This window comes from Aythya fuligula, chromosome 1, assembly GCF_009819795.1.
Source record: "Aythya fuligula isolate bAytFul2 chromosome 1, bAytFul2.pri, whole genome shotgun sequence".
NCBI classification, from domain to species: domain Eukaryota; kingdom Metazoa; phylum Chordata; class Aves; order Anseriformes; family Anatidae; genus Aythya; species Aythya fuligula.
The window spans coordinates 65,318,600-65,340,404 of record NC_045559.1 but is presented as its reverse complement, the minus strand read 5'-3'; the positions used below and the strand labels follow the sequence as shown (position 1 = coordinate 65,340,404).

Genomic DNA, 21,805 nt, shown 5'->3' with positions numbered 1-21,805 from the left:
CACACCCCAAACTCTGTGCGCTTTCACCAGTCACAGCCTTGGGGCTAGCTATGACAAGTGAAAAAGAAGGAGGCGTTTCCCCCCCTCCTTTTTTTTTTCCCTGGGAGAAGGAGAAGGACGACGGCAAGTTCAATAAAAGCATGACTAGAGGGAAAAAAAAATCAGAAAAAAAAAGAGAAAGAAAGAAAGAAAGAGAGAAGGAACAGCAGAGGAGGAGGAGGTGGTGGTATCCTGGGGAGGGTAGAGTAATACTCACATTAGTTTCACTGAGAATGACGTCTATAATGCTGCCAATTACGATGAGGAAGTCAAAAACATTCCAAGGATCACTAAAGTAACCCTACATAAGGAAGGGGCAGGCAGGATGGGGATTAAAAAGGAATGTTAGACAGACAAAAACAGTTCAAAATTACCATTAGAATTACTGCCCTGATACCTCAAGGGGTTTTCCTCTTAAGTCTATTTGCTGCTTCTTAAGCTGTAGCCCAGTCCTGGCATCCCTGACTTGTGTGAGCAGCCCCTATCCAACCAACGTGATCCCAGGCCAGGTACCCCTCTACTCTGATTCTGAGATGGGGGAAAAGGGGAAGTCATGTAGATCACTTTGAGCGTGGCTCCTCTCAGGAGTAGGGGTTGCAGGTCCAGATTCTCCAGACATCTCTGATTCCTAGCAACATAGCTCCCTTCCACATCTTGTTCAGATTTGGCTGAGGGAAGAGGGCAGGGATGGTGTCATACTGTTTTCTCAAAAAAGACTCCCCTTCTGCCAGGGTGAATATGAATTCACCAGTCTGCATTCCAGATACACTGCCCTGTGCTGGTGCTGAGAACAGGCAGGTGCTGTGGCACAACAGAGCAGAGGACACAATCAAGCCGGGGAAGTGCTATTGAAATCTTACAGGTTGTCACCTTTATCTTTACCCAGCCACACGAAATATTACGACAGCCATTAGCTTAATGGTTTACTAATGGTCTTCTATTACTAATGCATTTTTTTGTCATAAAACTACAGAGCAGGACTGGTATTTGTGTTACTCTGAAAGCACATCTGCACCACAAAATGAAAGTGTGAATGTAGCCCGTGATGGTGCATACCGCTAGGAAAGGGTAAGGATGTGAGCAAAGTCGGTTTTAACATGTGCTCTGAGTGAGACCCGTTGCTCACTCACTCTAAAAACAGTGCCACAGCATCACTGTGACATTAGCTGTATAGGATGAGCTATGGCAGGTCTGCTAGCACATGCTAAACTCATACCTTCACATTACCGTGCAAAATTACTTTGAGGGCTACCTCAAACATCTCATCGTCCTAAGCTAACCAGCACTGCTTGTCTTCCCCAGCCTGCATGATTTTTGGCTGGATGATTCATAAGGATGCAGGACCTTTTGAGGAAAGGTCCTGTTCAGCCTAGAAGGTGAGTTTCTATACATAAACTTCCTGTCCAGCTTAATGTCATGAGCAAAGAAAATGTGTCTTAGCCCACTGAACACCTGTGCCAAGCTCTCCCCTTGTTCTGCAATCCTAAAAGGAGGTAAGAATACAAAATCCTCTGTGCTCCTTTTGTGTTTTGGTTTTGTGAGCACGGGCTACTCTGACCTCTCTGTTTCCCAGCTGCAGCATGTCTCCAGTGAGACTGAACCCAAGTTGCACTGCTCCTGCTATTCTTAGCCAGAGAGTCAGGTCATGGGTAAAGTGCGAGTCTGTGTTCCCAGGCAGTGTGTAGAAAGCAAAAAGGAGAAAAGAAAAAGAATCCCAGTACTGGCACTGCATAAGCCAGGCTTGGGAACCTTAAAATACTCCAGGCTCAACCATTACACGGAGCAGGCACTGGCAAAAAGTGTCTTTCTAAACTCTGAAACACTGCAAACCAGGATGCTCTGAGACTCACAGTTATTTGAGTGGGGCTGGGAATTAAAAAAAAAAAAAAAAAGGCAGAGAAAGCCACTGCCCATGTGATTCCACAGCAGTAAAGGGAGCTGACAGAAAGGACTTTGAAGTCTTCTCAATACCAGGAAAAAAAAATCTTTAGCCTGCAATCTGAAATCGGCAAGTCTTAGCAGATCTACACTGGGAGGAATAATCATCCCATGACTACTCATTACTACACAATTAGCTACAACAGGGAAGAAGGAAACAGGAGCAAAAGCAAATTCAGAGAATATTATTATTCAGCGTCCAGCCTAGAAAATACACAACAAATATTAGAATGAATTCAGCAGTGATGTCCAGCATCGTTAGCAACCAGATGGACCTGGAATAAAACTGTAATTAGACTTCACCAAGAGGAAGGGGAGGGAGAGAACAGCAGATTAAATTGTAGAGGCAAACGCATTTTGAATAAATAAGGGACAGACACAGATCATACAGAGTTGCAAAAAGTGCCTTTGCAGCCTGATGCGACCTTGGCAGAGAAGACACTCGGAGGATCAAAGAGAATGGAGTAGAAAACAGACCCAATCCTCCTGCCCCATTCGTGTGCACATTCCTGCTGAAGGCAATGGCACGGCTTACATGCTAAATTAATACAGGCATTGAATAGCATGGCTATCTCCCTTTTCTTCTCAAATTGAACAGTTTGGGAACTACTAAGGATTTCCCAAACTACTCCAAAAAAATACAGTTTGCTTTTGGGCAGCTGCAAGGGTGGGGATCCAAGACACGTTGGTCATGCGTTTCCCATGAAAATGATGACTCTACTTTAAAATTTGTGGTGATGGATACGTGGTTATTTTTACTATTTTTATAATAATTGGCATCATACTGTAAAAAATATTTTGGGGGTAACCAAATTCATGGTTTCTTTTTACGGAGAAACTTTGGACATAAAGCCCAACAGCCATTGCTGCTGTTAAACCAGCATTTGCTGCTGGTGCAAAACCTAGGCAACAAGCAGCAGAGAATCCTGTCCTCAGATGACCAATGCAACCAGTGAATTCAGCATTGCTCCCAGTTGCAGTAATTTAACCTCACCGGAAGCAATGACATTGCATTAGCATAGTTGGCACATCTCAGGAGAGATTCAGGCCTGGAAAGAAAATGTCCCTTTTTCATTGCTATCACAAATAGCTGCTTTGGAAGTTTTGTGAGACCACAGTTTATCTGTAGTCACTGCTAAATTCTGTGGAGTTTCTCCAGATTTACACTGTGAGCTCTTTCCCCTGGGATGCTCTGCTGAGTCTCATCAGCCAGCTCCTCACTTGAAAGTCATGGGCTGGCCTGCTCTGGGGTCACAGAAAGACCAGCACCATTGCATGTTACTGTGTGGCTGTGAGGTGAACTCAGAGAGCTCTCCTCTTCCTCCTGTACATCTTAGCTGAATGATCAAGAGGAACCACGGATATGAATGCGGTTTTACTCAACCCCACATCCAATATACTAGTGTTGAATTAAAGAAACACCTTCCTTTCCTCCTCACCTGCTCCCTCTGTTTCAAACAGAAGGGTGAAAAACAGGAAGATATTATTCACAGTAAGAAAGCTTAAAGAAAACAGAGAACATAGATGCTTCATTTGTGTGCAAGGTAATGGAATCCTTCCTAAAACGCTACCGTCTTTGGAGACATTCACCTATGAATGGCCATTACTCAGGTTTGATTCAGACCTCATAATCTTGTCAGGAGTTATGAGCACATATTAAGAGTGAATTACACCCCTGCCCTGGGGACTTGCTTCTTGTGACCTCAAAGTACCTCACTGGAGCGTACCAGGGTGGCTAATGACAGACAAGCTGAATGAAGGGAGAGCTTTCCCTCTAGTAAAGAGGTTGTATTTCCAAATGATTTTTCCCACCAGAAAGTTCTGTATACTTTTCCCAAGGGGAAGGAGGTCTGACTGGAAATGAATTGATGGCACTGTTTGTTTTTGCAGTACAGGAATTTAGAGTGCAATACCATATTTTACCCTTAAAGGGAGACACTTCACCCTGATTTAGCTGTATAATTTCATGTCACATTATGGTAGCCCAAGGGGTATGCTGGGGAAGGGTAGTCACCCTCTCTTGTGGGAGTTCTCTGGAGGTCTATGAAGCTTTCAGGGAGAAAGGAGGACAGAAAGAGACCAGGAGGATTGGATTGAATATTCAGAAAGCATGAAATAACCCCACCGTTAGAGCACTTTTTTTTTTTTTTTCTTTTCCATTTTTTATTTCCCCAAAGGTAGCAAAGAATAGTGAATCATCACATGATCCATATGTTAATGAAAGGCTGAGCATAAATATGCAGTAGCTGAACTGGAATGGAATCTCATTTGTGCGAGGGGAGCAGGACATTGTAGCATTTCAGAATGAGTATGCCAATCATTTTTAGGTTTCCTAGTCAACTGAGATTAGCTATCAAAGAAGCTGGGGTTTGTTTTGGTACTAATGGAACCACTGAAATCTCTGGAGACCATTTCCTTTACTTTCTGTGAATATGAGATCCTAAACACAGTATCTAAGAAGCCTCATTAACAATAGGGAAATCACCCACTGGAGCCTGCCTGAAGGTCTGAGCTCAGAGTCACCTGGGAACCATAATAAGAACAGGAGGGGGCTGGAGATCCATTCAGCTATGCTGAAGCACAGAAATCCTCAGTGGAAGGGTGTTGTTTGAGTCTTGGTACCAGCTGGGTTATGAGCATCCAGGCCTGTGGGAGCTGCAGGGTCACTTCTGTATTAATTAACATGGAGTTATTGGTCTGCTAAGTCCCAGGTTTTAATTTCTGTCTCATATGAAGTGCTTTGCAAAAATAAATAAACAAACAAACAAACCAAACTAGAGAAAAGACTCTAAGGGTGAAGAGCACAGCAAGGGCCAAGGGTGTTCACTGGGTGGGATCTGAATGCACTGGAGAGCATCTGAAAGGGTCAGATACTCTCCAGTGGAAGAAGGTGCCGCAGTGTTCTAGGATACCAGGGAAAGATATGCATGCTTGCATGTATGTATGCATGTATGAATACAGAAAGAAAGTATCAAGGATGAGAAAATGAGACATATAGATAACTACAGGGACTAAAAGGAATCAAACTGACAGAAGAACCTTGCTACCACTTATCTGAAGGTGAACCAACATACTCAAATGACAAAAAGTAACATTAATCTTAATGAGTAAGAGTATATACGAAGGAGGAAAAAAGGGCTTGATTGATATTCAGTGTGATTCCTTATCAAAAAATATCCTGCTGATCGTAAAGGGCACCAAAGCAGACTTTGCTGGTGACTTGAAAAGTGGGATGAACTGCCACAGTTTGGCTGATGCTTAATATGTGAATTCTTTTCTGAAAATGCAGCATGCTATTTGGAGTTGTGAGAGTCAGTTTTCAGACTCCATTAAAAGAGGGATTTCCTGGAAAGAATTTTTGCAAGGGACAGTTTCATTGGAAAACAGAATAAATCAACTGACATTTACCCAGTACTGTGACTTTTGGCATACCTTCTCACAGCATCTTGGAGAGATTCGCATATAACTGAGAAATCTTACAACAGCTACAATAGCTGCTACCAAATGGAGATAATGCAAGTTCTGTTATGCTAAGATACCATTTAGCCATTAACAGCAAGTCAGAGAAATTAGCAGAAGCTAATAGAGAAGGAATAAAGTGGAGGATGCAGCTGCTTGAAGCTCCTGACAGGCTGCGGGGAAAACAGCATCTATTTGCATACTATCTATCAGCTCTCATCCATTGACGGATTAATTCTGAGACACAGGCTCCCTGCAGTTCACCTACCAGTCACTGTAATGAGTCACTGCTGCAGGGAATTGCACAAGTCCCCCCTGTACTCCATCAAATCTTTCTGCAGACAGGGTGCAAGGAGAGGAGCTTTTCAGCTCCCCAGACAGTTCCAAAGGTGTGCTTCATTCTGAAGAGGTCTCCTACCTCTCTCTGCTTATTCCATAAGCAAATAAGACCAACTTGTAGAACAAGATAGGTGCTCAATAACGTTGATATTTAACTTTATCCTCTCTCACTCTGTTTCATGCTCTCTCTCAAAACTCCCACATAAAGATGTCAGTGAAAGCAGACAGGTGTCCCTTGGTGCCTGAAAGCCTGTCTGGACATATTGGACACAGACAGAAACAAAAGGAGCTGTAGGACTTGAACGGTTCTGTGATCTGGATAAAGATCCCAGATGTTTATTTCAAGGTCACTGGTACAAATCTAAGATAGCTTGTTACTGGTTAAAAGTGACCACCTTCTGATTATTGTGTGAGAGCCTGTAGATCCTAAAGTGAGTTACTGGTCTCACAACTTCTAGTGGACAAATATCTCAACCACACAGAAACAAAAAAAGAACTAAAAGAATAAAAAACCACCATTGCCTGAACAGAGATTCCTAACTCCTGTTTTATAAGCTTACACATTTACAGAGGCTGGAAATACATAATCTCTTGTGTTAGAACGTTTTTTTATGCTCTCTACACCTACAGATAATCAATAATATTGTGGAGACATGCTTAGAGAAGTCTTCATCATACCCAGTTCTAGGAACTGGGAATTCCCATTTCCAGATCTTGCAACCCAGATCGTTCCACCAGAACTGTATTTTCTAGATGTTCTCCTGAGCCACTTCATTCCCACCTATGTGATGGTACAGTTATCTCACACCTCTCTGTATTTCATCTCCTCTAAAATGGCTAGTAGTACGCTGCACTCAATCACATGGGAGGTTTAAAGTGCGATGTTATGGTCACAGGTCCTCCAAAGACCGGGGCAGAAACAGCATGAAGGCAATATGGAAGCATATATTATGGAAGCGTCTCTTACTGTTGGGAATGATTATATTATATTATATTATATTATATTATATTATATTATATTATATTATATTATATTATATTATATTATATTATATTATTCAAGGCAACATGCTGGGTAGGCCTAAGGACATGAAAACAGCAAAACATGCTGAAACTGGATGATTCAACTAGCTGACCCTGATGTCAGAGCTAAGAGCCTGGACTGCGCTCAGCTGCCTTTGAAGAAGGGGTGAGCTATGCCTCAGAACAGTAATGCCTAAGGCCTCCTTGGCATAAATGCATGAAAATTAAGCCAAAATAACAGAAAGCACTCTCATCAATGCTGCTGGCCACCTAGAAAAAGGGAAATAAACTTTCTTAGCTTTCCTACAGGTTTGTTGTAGCACAGTGATACCCTATGAGGAGTTGGGCCCTTTTCCTTAGGAGGAATAATTACACCAATCGTTTAGCAATCATTGTCCCACAATCAAAACCAGACTTGCTCTCAGCAAAAGGAAATGAAATCAATACCAGTCTTACTGGAAAGACTGAAAAGTGAATGTGATGGCTTGCTATATCTGAACAGATCATTTATCACAAAATGGATTCTGTGAAAATGTGGCTGTCAAATTCCATTAGGAAAGAGTTGTAAATACTCAAAGACTTTGCAAAGTCTATAAAAAGTAGGTCTCAATGAGAATGAAAAAATAAATTATGAAGGCAATAAGCCAAACCACCAACACGAAAAAGTGTCATGAAAAGAGCAAAAGGCTAGGCTTTGCTACCTAAGACAGTCTGTCTTCTAAATTAGGACTGACATCCCAGTTTAGGGAAGAATGATTCAAAAGAAGTAAAACAAAACCTGTAAGAACATAATCTTTCAATCTTTCAGTCTGAAGAGCCACTTACTGTGTGGGAAGATGAGACAGTGTCAGGAAATGTCTGAAGAGGCATTCCAAATAGAGGGCTGGACTTAGTTTCTCTTGTTTCTGTATGCACCATGGGAAAGGGCTAGGACCACTCTGCCATGGTTGCTGCATGGTTAGTGGGTACTCACTGGAAGAAAGGCATGGCCTCCCAGAAACAGGCTAGTAGATATGTCTGGTATCCATCTATTTTTTTTTTTTTTAAGGTAAATTTAATGGAGGGTAAGTTATCTCCATTTTCAGAAAGGCCTGATTTTATATGGATTAGAGCAGTTAGCAAAACAACGCCTACTTTCATGTAGTCCATCAATTGCAACTTTCAGAAAGAGTGTGGTTACTCTCATTTACACTCGGGGAAGCAGGAATATAGAAAACTAAAGTCTCCAAAATCCTAAAAACGCCAGATGGATGGCAGAGAAGAGAAGTCATCTCTCTTTGACTTCATTCCAGTGACCACTCAGCAGTGGAAATGTCGTTTCCTAAACCAATGAACAGTTCTTAACAGGGGCTGCACCGCAGTCTGTTATCTGGTACCATTCTTACATGAAAAGAAGATTCACATCCATGAGAATATTTGACCCCTTAAAATAACCTTACATGAAGTGACAGAAGGTTGGGATTTTTCTTCTGTGAGTGAGAGCAAGTTGCTTTTCCCTGGATCTGTTCCCTTACATGCTGCTGCAGACACTGTCTGTGCTGTTGTGAATGAGACCCCAGTGCACCATCCCACTGGGCTTTTAACACTGTGTGAATAATTTTCTATATTAAATAATTAAGTGTAATAGCTAATACAGCACTTCCCACACTGTTGCATTGTGCAGTCATATCATTATTTTTGATCATTTATAATGACATTAAAACCCTCAAGTGCCAGACTGAAAATAAATCTGTCACAATGTTGCAGTAATATGCAAATTCTCTGGGTACATTTGCTGTGAAGGAAATGGTCCTCTCTCATTGAAGCTCTTACGAGGTTTCTTTAACATTTTTTTCTGCCTGCTGAATTCTCCACTGATCCTCCAGAAAGCTGGAGGATCACACAGCTCTAGCTGATGAGTGTTAGAAATGTCACACATCCTATAAAACAATATTTAAAGGATCTATTTGTGTGCAGAGAATTGTTGGCTTCTTCCTCCAAAAAGAGAACATCCTGCAGTTAAACAATGCAACATGGGAAGGAGCAGATCAAATAGCCTTTTTGCCCCTCATCAATTGTTTCTACCATTATGTGAAAGGACCACTTTTTTGCACAAAGAGAGAAATTTGTTCTGTACACTTATTTCATTCTTGGCCTCTTCTTTGGGAGTGACAACAAAGAAGCCAACTGGGATGTAGCCCTTCTGTGATGTAGGTTTTCCAGGAGGAAATTGGAGAGACCAGCATACTTCATTCAGGATGCCAACCAGCCTTTAGAAGAAAGACTTTGATGCTTCCTGACCCAGATTCCAGAAGAGGTATGAGCTAGGATTTACTGCAAAATTCCACTTCTCATCATCAGTCTAGTTTCTTCTGTTACATTCACCTACCAACTGTTTTCACACTGCATGACTTGTTTAGGTGGAGTCACGCCTATGCCATCTCAGAATATAAGCATATGCACAATAGAAAAACTTTAGTCTGGCACTACTTTCCTTTTCTTTGAAGTGTTGGGAATGGCCAGACTTCCCCTCCCACACACACTCAGGAACTGGTGAGGGACTCAGTGAAATCTGGAAGTATCAATGAGGATTTGCTGTACTTTCACAGTTATTTGCTTACTGACTCCTCATTTGTGGAAATTGTTACTAAAACAACCTAATCCCTGAGTGTTCTGATGCAAATTTCTTTTTCTGCACTAAACTGGAGAATTTGTTGTTTAAGGCTCTACAGTTACATCAGGTACACTGTTTAACTTAATGGGTCGGCACAGTAACACACCTGGATGTGGTTCCTTTTTCTTTTCATTGTCACTTCTGTGTCAGATGTCTCCATAACAGACTCCTGAGTGGTTTCAGTTTAAGGCCTGGAATAACAGCAGTGTTGTGGCCGTGGGCTAGTGGGATGCCCTTCCACCTTCTGCAATAGTCTCAAAGCCAGGCTGCTTCAAGAGGGCAGTGGCACAGACTGTGCTGCAAAAGACCCACTTCCTTTCTTAGTCTCTCTTTTCTTTCTTTTGGACAAAATGCAGATAGAAATTCCATCAAGCAAGCAGAATCAAAAAGCAAGTCTACCTGATGACCCCCTGTTCCAACCCACAAATGTGTATAAAGGATTGAGATAACTTTATCATCTACGTCCACAATCATTATTATGATTATTTCTTGACTTTACATCAAAGTCACCCAAACATGCTGCTCTGACATACAGTACATGTATTTTCAGTATCACTTGGAAAAGAGGCTCATTTTTCCTCCCAAACCTACAGAAACAAAAGGCTATATGGTCTGCTCTTCACATGACATATATGCCATGCAAGATGCATGAAACTCCTGGCAGACAAGTAATCACAATAAAGAGAAAGCAGACATCTAAGTAATGAGGAATTAAGATTTTTCCCTTTTCTAGTGTATTTCTGAAAATCTTGGGCCTGAATGAGCAGTTCTTTGGGAGCCCACACTAACTGCATACATACTGTGCAGTGTCTGGACATGCATTTCAGAAATGCCAGGGACTTCTGGTCATCTAGCTGCAGGGTTTGTTGAAGCAGCTGGCAGTAATTCCAGCTGGGCTACTGGCTATATAAAAGATGCAGAGGAATATTAAATGTATTTAGACCTCACCCAGAAAAAAAAAAGTGGGGTAAAAAAGAAAAACATTTATGGGGAATCATGCTGTTGTTAAGTTTTTGCAACAGAGCTGAGACTATTCCAGAGAAGCGGGGAAATACACTGCACCTGATTTTTATTGCAAATTATTTTGATGAAACAGTATGCAGGAAGGTTCTGTGGTTGAGATACTGATGTGTTTGAACATGGAGACCTGGGATGTCTGCCAGAAAACTTCAATAAAATGTTGAAACACAAAAAGATGTTCATTAGCTTAAAAGCTATGGATTTTAATTCTCTTTTTCATTTTTTTAAAAAACCTCTTTCCATGTCCACTTTTCCTTTCATCCTTGTTCCTGTTCTTCTTTTCCTTCCATTTGTTTTGTCCAATCATTTATTTCTCCATTTTATTAATATCTTCCTCTGTCTGAGTCTTTTTTGTTTGTTTGTTTGTTTGTTTGTTTTCATTTATTTTTCTCCCTCTTTTTTTTTTTTTTTTTTTTCTCTTTCTTTCTGTTTCTTTCTACCTTAAGGAATATTCTGTCCTTTCCCACTTTCCATAATCTGTGTATGGCTTTTCTTCCCATCCAGATTTGGTTTCCCTCTTCTTTTCTCCCAGACATTGTTCTTCCTGTAGAGTTAGTTCTCTCACTTCCTTCAGTTCACATACATTATTACCTGACTATTCCTAGTTCTCTCCATGTTGCTTCTTACCATCATCATCAAACTGAGCTCACTCTTCCTATTTGTTGAATGAGGTATATTTTTCCCACCCCTAGATCATGAAATATATAAGCTTTCTTACCCCTTCCTTTGCCATTTAATACTCTAACAGAAGCAGAGTTAGAGACTGCCCTTTCTGTTGCGCTGAGTAGACGAATCAATCAGCAAATGCTCTATGTCTAGATGCTGACTGCCCGAAACAGAAAGGGTAACACTGAAGCCGAAGAGATGAAACAATTAGAAACCAATTGCTTAGGTTTTGAACCTGCCAAAATAAACAGACAAAATCTACAAAGCGACCTTTGACAACCAGAATCGAGTATCTGAAGCCCATGAGAGGGAGGCAGCTATCTGCACCGTGGGCTCTGCATGGCTTCTTCTGAGCCTGTGGATAACCCAACAAAAATGAAGGAGTGTTTATACTACCTACACATTTATACAACCTACACTACTAATTTATACCACTATACTTCATCCTAGACCATGTGATTTTTAACCAAACATGATTCCTTTGTCTGCTGGATGGAACTGCAGTGCTTTCAGCAGTGGGCAAAAGTCCACATAATTGTAACCAGGTTTCCTGATATTTTTATATCAGTGCAGAATGTCTTTGTTTTCTCCACATAAGCTGGAGAAATAAAACATTGTGATGAATGGTGCTGGGGCAGCATCCTAAGCTGTTTGGGTATTTCTGAAGGTACTAGAATGGAGAACTACACAAAGCATTAGATTTCCAAAATTAACCCACCTTGTTTCAGTGGTGCAGTAAATAGATTGAATATAAATCTCAGTTGCTTGGAGCCTCTATCCTGATCAAGGAATGACTGATTATGATCTTAGTGAGAAAGAAGAATGTAAGTAGTATGAGGCAGCCAGTGTGACTTCAGGAGAGACTGCTCAGAGATCTGTTTATAGGCATAAATGTACTAGAAATGGAGTAGTAAAAAGGGAACAAAAACAGATGAGTCATTGTGCAGGTTTGAGAAGAGATAACAGTGCATCAAATGCATGATAAATGCTGAGTGAGAGGTGCTTAAAGAGGAATAAAGAAGGGCAAATACATCAGGAGAGAAAGAAACACTAAGGACAGGTAGATCCATCAGTAAGCAGAGACTAAGAAATAACCATGGCTGATATTCATGACTTCCACAACTCAGAGGGTCATAGCCCTTCCTGGGATCACATTGGATTATGTGCCTTGTACTGAATGTGAAACTTGTTTGAAACAGTGCACAGAACTCTGAACTCTGCTACAGGAAAATGACATTAAGGAATGGCAAGAATTCAGAGGAAAGTAGCAGTGATAAATGAAGGACTGAGCTAACTATCTGAGGAAGGACAGATGGCGTCGTTACAGGCTGCTTTACAAGTAACATCCATAAACACCCAGGGAAGAAAGGTGCTGACAGTGTCTGGCAAAGGGAATAGACTTGTGATCTGTAGTCCCTCTGATAGTCATAATTCCACAGAGGAAATCCCCAAGATTCCCTTTCCACACACAGACCTGGATTTGACAAAATATATGACTGTGTGCTTTACTTTATGCATGGGAGTAGTTCCACTGGTATATCTTCTATGCTTTGAGATGACAGAGACAGTGGTAGAAAATCCAAAACTCTCAGATTACTAGTCCTGCCCTTGCTAATAGGAGGACGTATGAAATATTTCCCGAAATAAAATTAGATACGTTTCATCAGTAAAACAACCCATTCCGGAGAGCTGGAAAGATCTGAAATTCCTGCAGGAGAATCCATCCCCATATTAGCACTTATGTTGACAGATGGTGCAGCTTCATATGAATAGGAATTTTAAGTCATTTTTTGTAAGTTGAAAAGATAAATTCCAGGCAGATTTTGTAGAGCAGCTGGTCCTTTGTAGACCGCTCCTTGCGGTGACATTGTTAAGAAGCTAGGACAGTGGTAACTGTGAGCACACCAGACAGCAGAGCACCTCTCATTCCCTTCAGTAGTTTTCTTTGGAAAATGCACGAAGTAGCAGCAGCTTTCTCCATGCAGGAACTGGAAAACAGCTCACCAGATGGGCTGGAGAATTTATAAAATTAGAAAAACAAAGCAGCAAAAGGCCTTGGCTCAACAGCATTACTTCTAGACTGTCTCTTTGAAGTAACTACTTTTGAATTAGTTTATGCGCTTTAGCCAAGACAAACACTCAGGTCCATTTGGGAGTTTTGCTTCAGAGCAGCACATTAATACTCTGTAAGGAGATGGAGGGCATGTAGTAGATGTTTTCTATATCAGCAGCCTTAATCAACCCAAATCTCTCTTGCGCATTGTTAGCACACCCTCCTGCCAAGACTGCATCAGACACAGATGAGCTGTCTTATACTGTGCTTATATTTATCTTGCAAGAAACCTGGGAGAACTGATCCTCTCCTCCACAAAATGCATCACACAGAAACACAAGGGCTCTCAGAGGCTGGCCTTGCCCCTGCCCAGCATGTGCTACCTGTACCCACAGATAGCTACTACAGCTAACATACCCCTCTTCTCTACAGCCTCCCTGGAGACTAAACAAACCAAAACACTTCACAGAAGATGGCCAATAAAAAGCTGACTAGAGCAACCAACCCCCAAAATAACAGTATGTTTAGTTAGGAGAACCTTTGCCTTTCTACCTCCTTCACATATTTTCTCTAAGTGTTAGAAGATGAGCCCTGTCTCAGACGTGGCTCCTTATTCCTACAGCTGGCTTTTCAATAAGTATATCTCTGCTCTTACCATAAGGACTAGTTGCAGGGCTGGATTATCCCAATTGAATCTTTGCAGTCAGGCAGATATGTGCTCCTACTTAACGTCTGTGCATCTGACTGTATATTTACTTTTTTTCACCTTCACTATCAGGAGCAGCAAATAAGCAGGACACATCTCTTCACAGAATATGAGCAAAGAAAGAAAAACTGTGTGCATTAAAAAATCTGTGCACTCAGAGACTGCCAACTCTTCCATTAGTACACAAGCAGTAAGTAGTATTGTAGTGGCAATAAACTGCTATTACTTTATATAATACTGAACACCACACCACTGCCTGCAGCAGGAATTCTGCATATTGGGAACTTCCCTCCATGAGGCAAGTCCCCATGGTGACTTCTGTAAGGAGCTATGGTGGTAGCAGCTCTTAGCATCCCAGAGATCTTTCCCAGTTCCCTTAGCAATTCTTTGTGGCAAAGGTATGAATAAACAGCAGCTTGTTCTAATTTGCACAGATGGAAAAAAATGTGATCCCGTATTGTTGCTGCAGACCATTCATTCCAAGGTGCCTTTAGGAAGTGACTGTGCAAAGAAAAGCTCTGTGGCAGCTGCTTCAGAGTTACAAGTCAGTTAGTGTGCTACTTGCTGTGGTGGAGGGTTAGCTGCTGCATCCTCTGCTGGGCTAAGCACTGCAAAATCATAGAAAATAGAGTGGAGTTCACCACCTTCAGTTCTGTGCTCAGTTCTGTTCTGCCAGTTTCTCCTGGGTATTGTCACTAAGGCAAGAACACAACACCTTCAGCTACCTAAGTTTCCTGCTTTCTTGTCAGTTTTACTGACAACAAGCTTACAGCTTCTTCACTTTAGGTACTCTTCAGACAGAAAAAAAGTGATGTTGGAGCACAAAATCAAATTGAATAAAAGAGCTTAAAGTCTGGTTTGTGTTTTACTGCTCTGGAAATAGCAGACAATTCTGCATTTCTGCATTCAGCATTCTGAAATTGCCGTTTGGTACCTGGGAAACACTAAAATACCATTTTGCATCTCGTTTCTTTGTTTGGTGAACTTGGTTGGTTAGAGGGTAGGGGATGGTGACTGCCAAAGTGATGTTCACCCAGGTGACACAGTGAAATCTTTCTGGACGTTTTCAGCCATTATTCCTAGGGACAACCTCCATCTGCAAATATAGGTAGGTTATTTTATATCTTGTGTGATAGGAGGACACAGGATTAGGCCAAGCAGAGGGCTGTGCTAACAATTTTCTCCATGCTGAGAGATTCCCATATCAGAACATATTCTAGGCAGGTTCGAGTTCAGTCCAAAAGGGGAAGCCTAAATATGAGCACACTGTGCACCCCAGTGTTGGTCCACATTGGTCCAAATAGTTTTCTGAGACAGGTGGTTTCCTTTGGAGAGCAGGTTTGGCCAATAAGGAGCAGGGAATGAAGGCTGCAGGCCAAATCCTTGTACTGAATGGCAAGTTACACAAAGCACTGGTACTCAACACAATCCAGTGTGAATACAATACTGGTGACACTACTTTTTGCTGTACTAGTTGTTTTCACAAGCTCATTCCTGTTTTTCTTCCCTGTAAAACCTGTGGGCCCATTTAAAAAAAAAAATGTTTATTTTCCCAAAGGTATTTAATTAAGCTATCAATTTAAGACAGTTTAATTAAATAGATTTGAACTACTTTTGGCATACAGTCCAGACTGTGGTTTTAAACAGATTTATTATTTTATGTGTCTGTTCTTTCAGGATGGGCAGGGCCCAATCTGAGCTTGGTGTCTCACACTTAGTTGAGAAGACTTTATTAATAATCCACTATTCTGGTCACAAGGAAAACTTCTTTTATATACTCACATTTACTATACTGTAGTAGCTGGAGATATAAATTGGAAATTACAAAATCATGGAAAATAGGGCTGAGAGGAATTTTGTGACATAATCTAGTCCATCCCCCTGTCCCAAGGCAGATTATACATTCCTAAACTGATTCTAAGGAAAAGTTCGGCTAACTTAATCTTAAAACCTCAAATGATAGAGATTCCACAATCTCTTTAGGCAATCTGTTCCAGTGTTTTTCTATTTGGAGGATACACCCTCATCAGTCCTCAGCTGATTTTGCTTAACTCTTTGTGGTTCAGCAAAACTTGAAAAGGAGATTGAACATGGGAAAGTAAGGCGAGGGAAGTAGAGGGGACCTCCTATATCATCAAGTCCAGCTCCTTACTGCTAGAGGCAACAATGTCAGGTAAAGCTTTTCCTGCATATGTACAGAGCTCAATATTTGAAGTGGTTGGACTCCATCCCTAAATGGTCAAAATAAATTCTGCCAGAGAAACTCATCTTTCTTAAGGTTAAGAATCTCTTGTAAAGTAGAACCATGAAATCAAAAGAGAATTGCAAAGCCTGTGAGATACAATTGTGGGTATACAATGTGCAGATAATATTTTTCTCTGCCAGAAGATTTGCTCACTAATAGACCACGCAAAATGTCAAAAGTGAAAAGTAGATCCCTCCTGAATATTGAAATCCCGTCTGAAACAGATGATGATACGTCTAAATTTCCCAATGTAGTGTTTGAGATCTCACAAAAACGTCAGTCCTTCACAAGGACAGCATGAGATGTTTCCAACCTTCAAGAGAACTACATTTCAGAAAGGACAGTGATACTGGGTTCAGGAAAAAATACAAAATTGTGACTCTACTAGAAGAATTCCTAGATGCTGTGGAAGAAGGTGAGAGGCCAGGTAGCAGTAAAGTCAACACAGAAATAACAAGAGAAAGACTGAGTTCAGTGGAATGGCAGAGCAATGTTTCTGAGTTGAGGATGAAAAAAATATTAGTTTAGAGCTGGGAGCTCTTAACTTCAGTGAACCTCTACATGTTTAATGAGAAAGACATCTTAGTCACAACTGATGTTTCAGACAGTATTTGCCAATCTTAACATTTCAAGGTATCCTTCAAGATACAGAACGCCATGGCCCAATGGACAGGACAATACTTTCAGACAGGACCTTCTAGGGTGCTGAGTATTATCAATGAAGTATTGAATTCAAAACTAAAGTAATTCAAACTAGCATTAAGCCATAGTCCTCCCAGAAGAAACATTTTTTTTTCAAAGGCTCATAACCCAAAATGAGTCATGCTTTATTAGCATCACTTAGGCCAGGAGACTAATCATAGGATGATATTTCTATTTCATTTTAAGAAAGTCAGAGAGAACATCAGAATAATGTTCAGCATGGAAAACATGTTATAGCCTTAACATAGTGTCACTATTATAACTTAAGGAAAACAGAGAACTAGGAACCTTCTCTAGTAGCAGGTGTCGCTGTTTTTCTGTATTTATTTATTTATTTAGCATGTCTACTCTCCAGTGAAAATGTTATTAAATACACACGAGACTCCAATCCAGAGAGCAACTGTCCAGCTCATTTATCGGTGGGGTGATAGATCAGAGAGTTTCACCTCCTCCTTCTCCTCACAGCTGCCCCGCACACATGCACACACACACAGAGGCTGGGAAACTCTACACCTAAAGCACCTACCTTAGGTTTGAAGGCGATTAATTTCAGGACCATCTCGACAGTGAAGAGGCCAGTGAAAAGCATGTTGAGGATGTTCATGGCTTCCTTGAACATGCAGCTCTGACCGTAGTGCTGAAAAACAGTGTCCCGAGAGCAGTGAGGAATGGACATGCCAGCTAGTTGGTTTTCCACAGGACTACTGCTAATCTCCCTCTACATCAAGGTTATCTAACATAAACCCCAGCATGCTCCATTTTTTCAATTTAGAATTCCCATCTCCCTTCAAACATAAGCATTTCTATACCTCTAGCCATTTTTACAATCTGACTCTGGATCTCATCTCTTTTTAAAAAAATCTTTTTGATTGGGAGCTACCAAAATCATACTTATCGTTCCAGTTGAGGGTTATAAATCTACATAATGGTACAAGACACTTTCAAATTGTGTTTGTTATATTACCCTTCCCTAACACCTGGGTTACTTTTTTTTGTTTGATTGCTACTGTGCGGTGAACAGGGGGTTTCACTGAGCTGTTCATAATGATATCAGGACATTCCCTGAATAATTGCACTTGATTCAGGATTTTGCAAAGTACATGAACAGCTCAAATCGTATCTTTCTAATATGCATTATCTCGCGTTTGCCAACTCTGAATTAAATTTGCAATCATGCTACCATTCACTTAACTTTATTAATATCTTATGAAGTTACGCTCTGGCATCTGTTAATTCAAATAATATCTTCTGCAGATTTTGCCACCTCATTTTTCATATCCTTATTTCAAAGTCTTTATACTTGGGACCCATTACCTTATTTCAAAGTTGTTTTTCAGTTCATATTACAATACCTTGTTTGTAGTTGCTTAATTTTGACATTTTTAACCACCTGGACTGAATTTTCCCATTCTGCATTGGATCAGGGTGGTTTATTTAAAGGAGATTTAGTTAAAACAATTCAGATACATGAAGGACAGGCTAGGATTTATTGAGGAATTTTCAAAGTTGCTCGTGACATTTTCCTTGAAAGACTTCAGTACCTGCAGGTCTTTGGTTAAAAACTTGGAATTCTAATCGAATGTGGCTTTTCTAAGTTTGAACCAAAGTGTAAGTTTTTCAAAAACTGTGCTTTTCTCGGGATGGATATAGACTTAGAATCTCTGAAGATGCTGTCCTGCCTGTGGGCTCACAAACATCTCACCAGCTTCTAGATCTATCTGCCCTGTGCATGCCCCAATGTCACAGCAGCTGAGCATGCTCCAAAGCTCCCAAGTGAAAACAGCTCCCCTCTGCTGCTTCATGACAGTATAGCAGTAGATGCTTCAGCTGAGAGAAGAGTGGGACTGACTCAAAACAAAAAGGAAGGCGATAGAGACCAAGGGCAAAGGCAGAGTGGAAGGAACAAGCCAGAAAAGGACAGGCTTGGGTAAACCTGGGGGACAAAGCAGTCATTGGTCCCAGCCAGCATGGGTTTGTGAAGGGTAGGTCCTGCCTAACTAACCTGATTTCCTTTTATGATAAGATCACCCGTATGGTGGACCAAGGGAAACCAGCTGATGTGATTTTTTTTGGACTTCAGCAAGGCTTTTGACACGGTTTCCCATAGGATCCTACTGGACAAAATGTCCACCATACAGCTAAATAAAAACATCATACGATGGGTGAGCAATTGGCTAACGGGCAGGGCCCAAAGGGTTATGGTAAATGGGGCTGCGTCAGGCTGGCGGGCGGTCACCAGTGGGGTCCCTCAAGGCTCCATTTTAGGGCCGGTACTTTCCAATATTTTTGTAAACGATCTGGATGTAGGAATAGAAGGTATTTTGAGCAATTTTGCTGATGACACCAAACTTGGAGGAGTTGCGGACTCGAATGAGGGTGGAAAGGCCTTGCAGAGGGATCTGGATAGGTTGGAGAGCTGGGCGATCACCAACTGCATGAAGTTCAATAAGAGCAAGTGCCGGGTCCTGCACCTGGGACGGGGAAACCCTGGCTGCACGTACAGACTGGGCGATGAGACGCTGGAGAGCAGCCTAGAAGAGAGGGATCTGGGGGTCGTTGTAGACAGCAAGTTGAATATGAACCAGCAGTGTGCCCTGGCAGCCAGGAGGGCCAACCGTGTCCTGGGGTGCATCAAGCATGGCATCGCTAGTAGGTCAAGGGAGGTGATGTCCCGCTCTACTCTGCGCTGGTGCGGCCTCACCTCGAGTACTGTGTGCAGTTCTGGGCACCACAGTATAAAAAGGACATGAAACTGTTGGAAAGTGTCCAGAGGAGGGCTACGAAGATGGTGAAAGGCCTGGAGGGGAAGACGTACGAAGAACGGCTGAGGTCACTGGGCCTGTTCAGCCTGGAGAAGAGGAGGCTGAGGGGAGACCTCATCACAGTCTACAACTTCCTCGTAAGGGGGTGTCAAGAGGCAGGAGACCTTTTCTCCATTAACGCCAGTGACAGGACCCGCGGGAACGGGGTTAAGCTGAGGCAGGGGAAATTTAGGCTTGACATCAGGAGGGGGTTCTTCACAGAGAGGGTGGTTGCACACTGGAACAGGCTCCCCAGGGAAGTGGTCACTGCACCGAGCCTGTCTGAATTTAAGAAGAGATTGGACTGTGCACTTAGGCACATGGTCTGAACTTTTGGGTAGACCTGTGCGGTGTCAAGAGTTGGACTTGATGATCCTTAAGGGTCCCTTCCAACTCAGGATATTCTATGATTCTATGATTCTATGAAATGTACAGAACTGTTTGTGTCTACACAGGTTCATTCCCTGTCTGAAAAGAACATAGAACTTCCTTTTTGTTAACTGACCACTTAGTAAAGGTTATGTCTTATTGCCCTTTATTGCTCTTCCACCTGCACATGTTAATCTACTACCTTTATTTGCTATTCTTGTAGATCCAGCTGCAGATTTTTCTTTGGTGAATTCCCACTAGATGTTTGGAAAACCCTCACACATTAAGGATAATGAATGCAGTGTAGTGGGTAGTAGAGCAATCAGTAGCATCACTAGTGAAGCAAGTTAGGCAAACAACTATCAAGAAATACTTTAGGTGGAGTTGATCCTACTTTGTGGTGATGGAGTAGAAAATACAGCTTCTAGAGGTTCTTTCTCAACAAATTTATATGATTCTTAATGTAGAACAACGGAGATAATAGGGACCCTCAATTCCCACTTTACTTGATTGCCTTGTTTGCCAGCTTATTTGCTCCCTAGTTTTTAACATAGAAAAGGCTAAAACTTGAAATTTAGATGTTAGATGAGTGACAGTTCAAGGCTTATTCTTGCATTTCATAGGAGACAAGTCAGAATTGAGAAGTCGCGTGTTACTACGGAGGCCACTGAATTGACAAGTGATATAATTTTTTAAAAATTTGTTTTAAAACAAGATAAACAGGATTGTTGGAAGCATCACATATTAGCACAAAGAGGAGAGGTAGGTTCCTAATTCTAACTAAATATCATCATGAGTGAACACAGTACAATGCCTTTTATCATGTTCCTCTCCCTCAACATATGGTGTGAAGGTGAAATTAAGTTTCAGCCTCTGTTATTTCTACATTTCCCCAAACAAGGTCTAATAATTCACCACCTGTGAGGTTTTCTGCTTGCTTACTTACTTGCATGGCCAGGCAGATGGTGTTCAGCAGGATCAAAACGAACATCAGGTATTCAAAATAGGTGGAGTTGACCACATACCAAACTTTGTACTGATACTGGTTTTTAGGGATGTATCTCCGCAGAGGCCGGGCCTTCAGAGCGTATTCTACACACTGGCGCTGTGAAAGAGGCAGGGTAAGTTTAAAAATCAAAAATGCAATATGGGATTGATCAGCTACTCCCAGATATAAAAAAACACAATGTGTTTCAAGTTATTTTCTGAAATGACAATGCCTGGAAGAAGATTTTCTAATCTTTCTAATCTGAATGCATATATTCTACCTGTTGTAGAGATCCATATGTATTTACTTTAACCACAGAGTGCTGTCACTTTCATCTAATCTCAGTGAATCAAATGGCACAGCACACATTTTAAAGTAAATACTTTCCTTTGTACAAATCTTACAGCAAGATTTTTTATTTTTACTTTTTAAGCCAGATTTCTTAAAGATGGTAGTGAAGCCAGCTTATATCTTGTTGGCACTTTCACATGTCCCTCTATGGTTATATTTCTCTCTTAAATGCTTATTCTCAACATATTTTCTATCCTTAGTGGCAGTAAGTTATTGTAAATTACCTGGTTCTTGTCCAGCTCACAGTTCTTGTATTCTTGTTCTCCTTGTTCCTGAAATGTGACGATGACGAAACCAACGAAGATGTTCATCATGAAGAAAGCAATGATGATGATGTAGATAATAAAGAAGATGGAGATCTCAACCCTGTGATTATAGATGGGTCCCACATCCTCCATGTGGGAATCAATGGACCTATACAGCAACCTGAAAGCAAACAGGAGCCCAATGCAG

At 41.3% G+C, this 21,805-nt stretch overlaps 1 protein-coding gene across 1 annotated transcript in view; it reads right to left on the bottom strand.

Moving 5' to 3' along the window:
- The window catches only part of CACNA1C (calcium voltage-gated channel subunit alpha1 C), a 432,625-nt gene that overhangs the window by 51,822 nt on the left and 358,998 nt on the right, over nt 1-21,805 (bottom strand). The window contains 4 exon segments of the mRNA XM_032187967.1: nt 257-340; nt 17,370-17,480; nt 20,960-21,118; nt 21,577-21,778. Of these exon segments, the coding sequence (XP_032043858.1) occupies nt 257-340; nt 17,370-17,480; nt 20,960-21,118; nt 21,577-21,778 (556 nt within the window).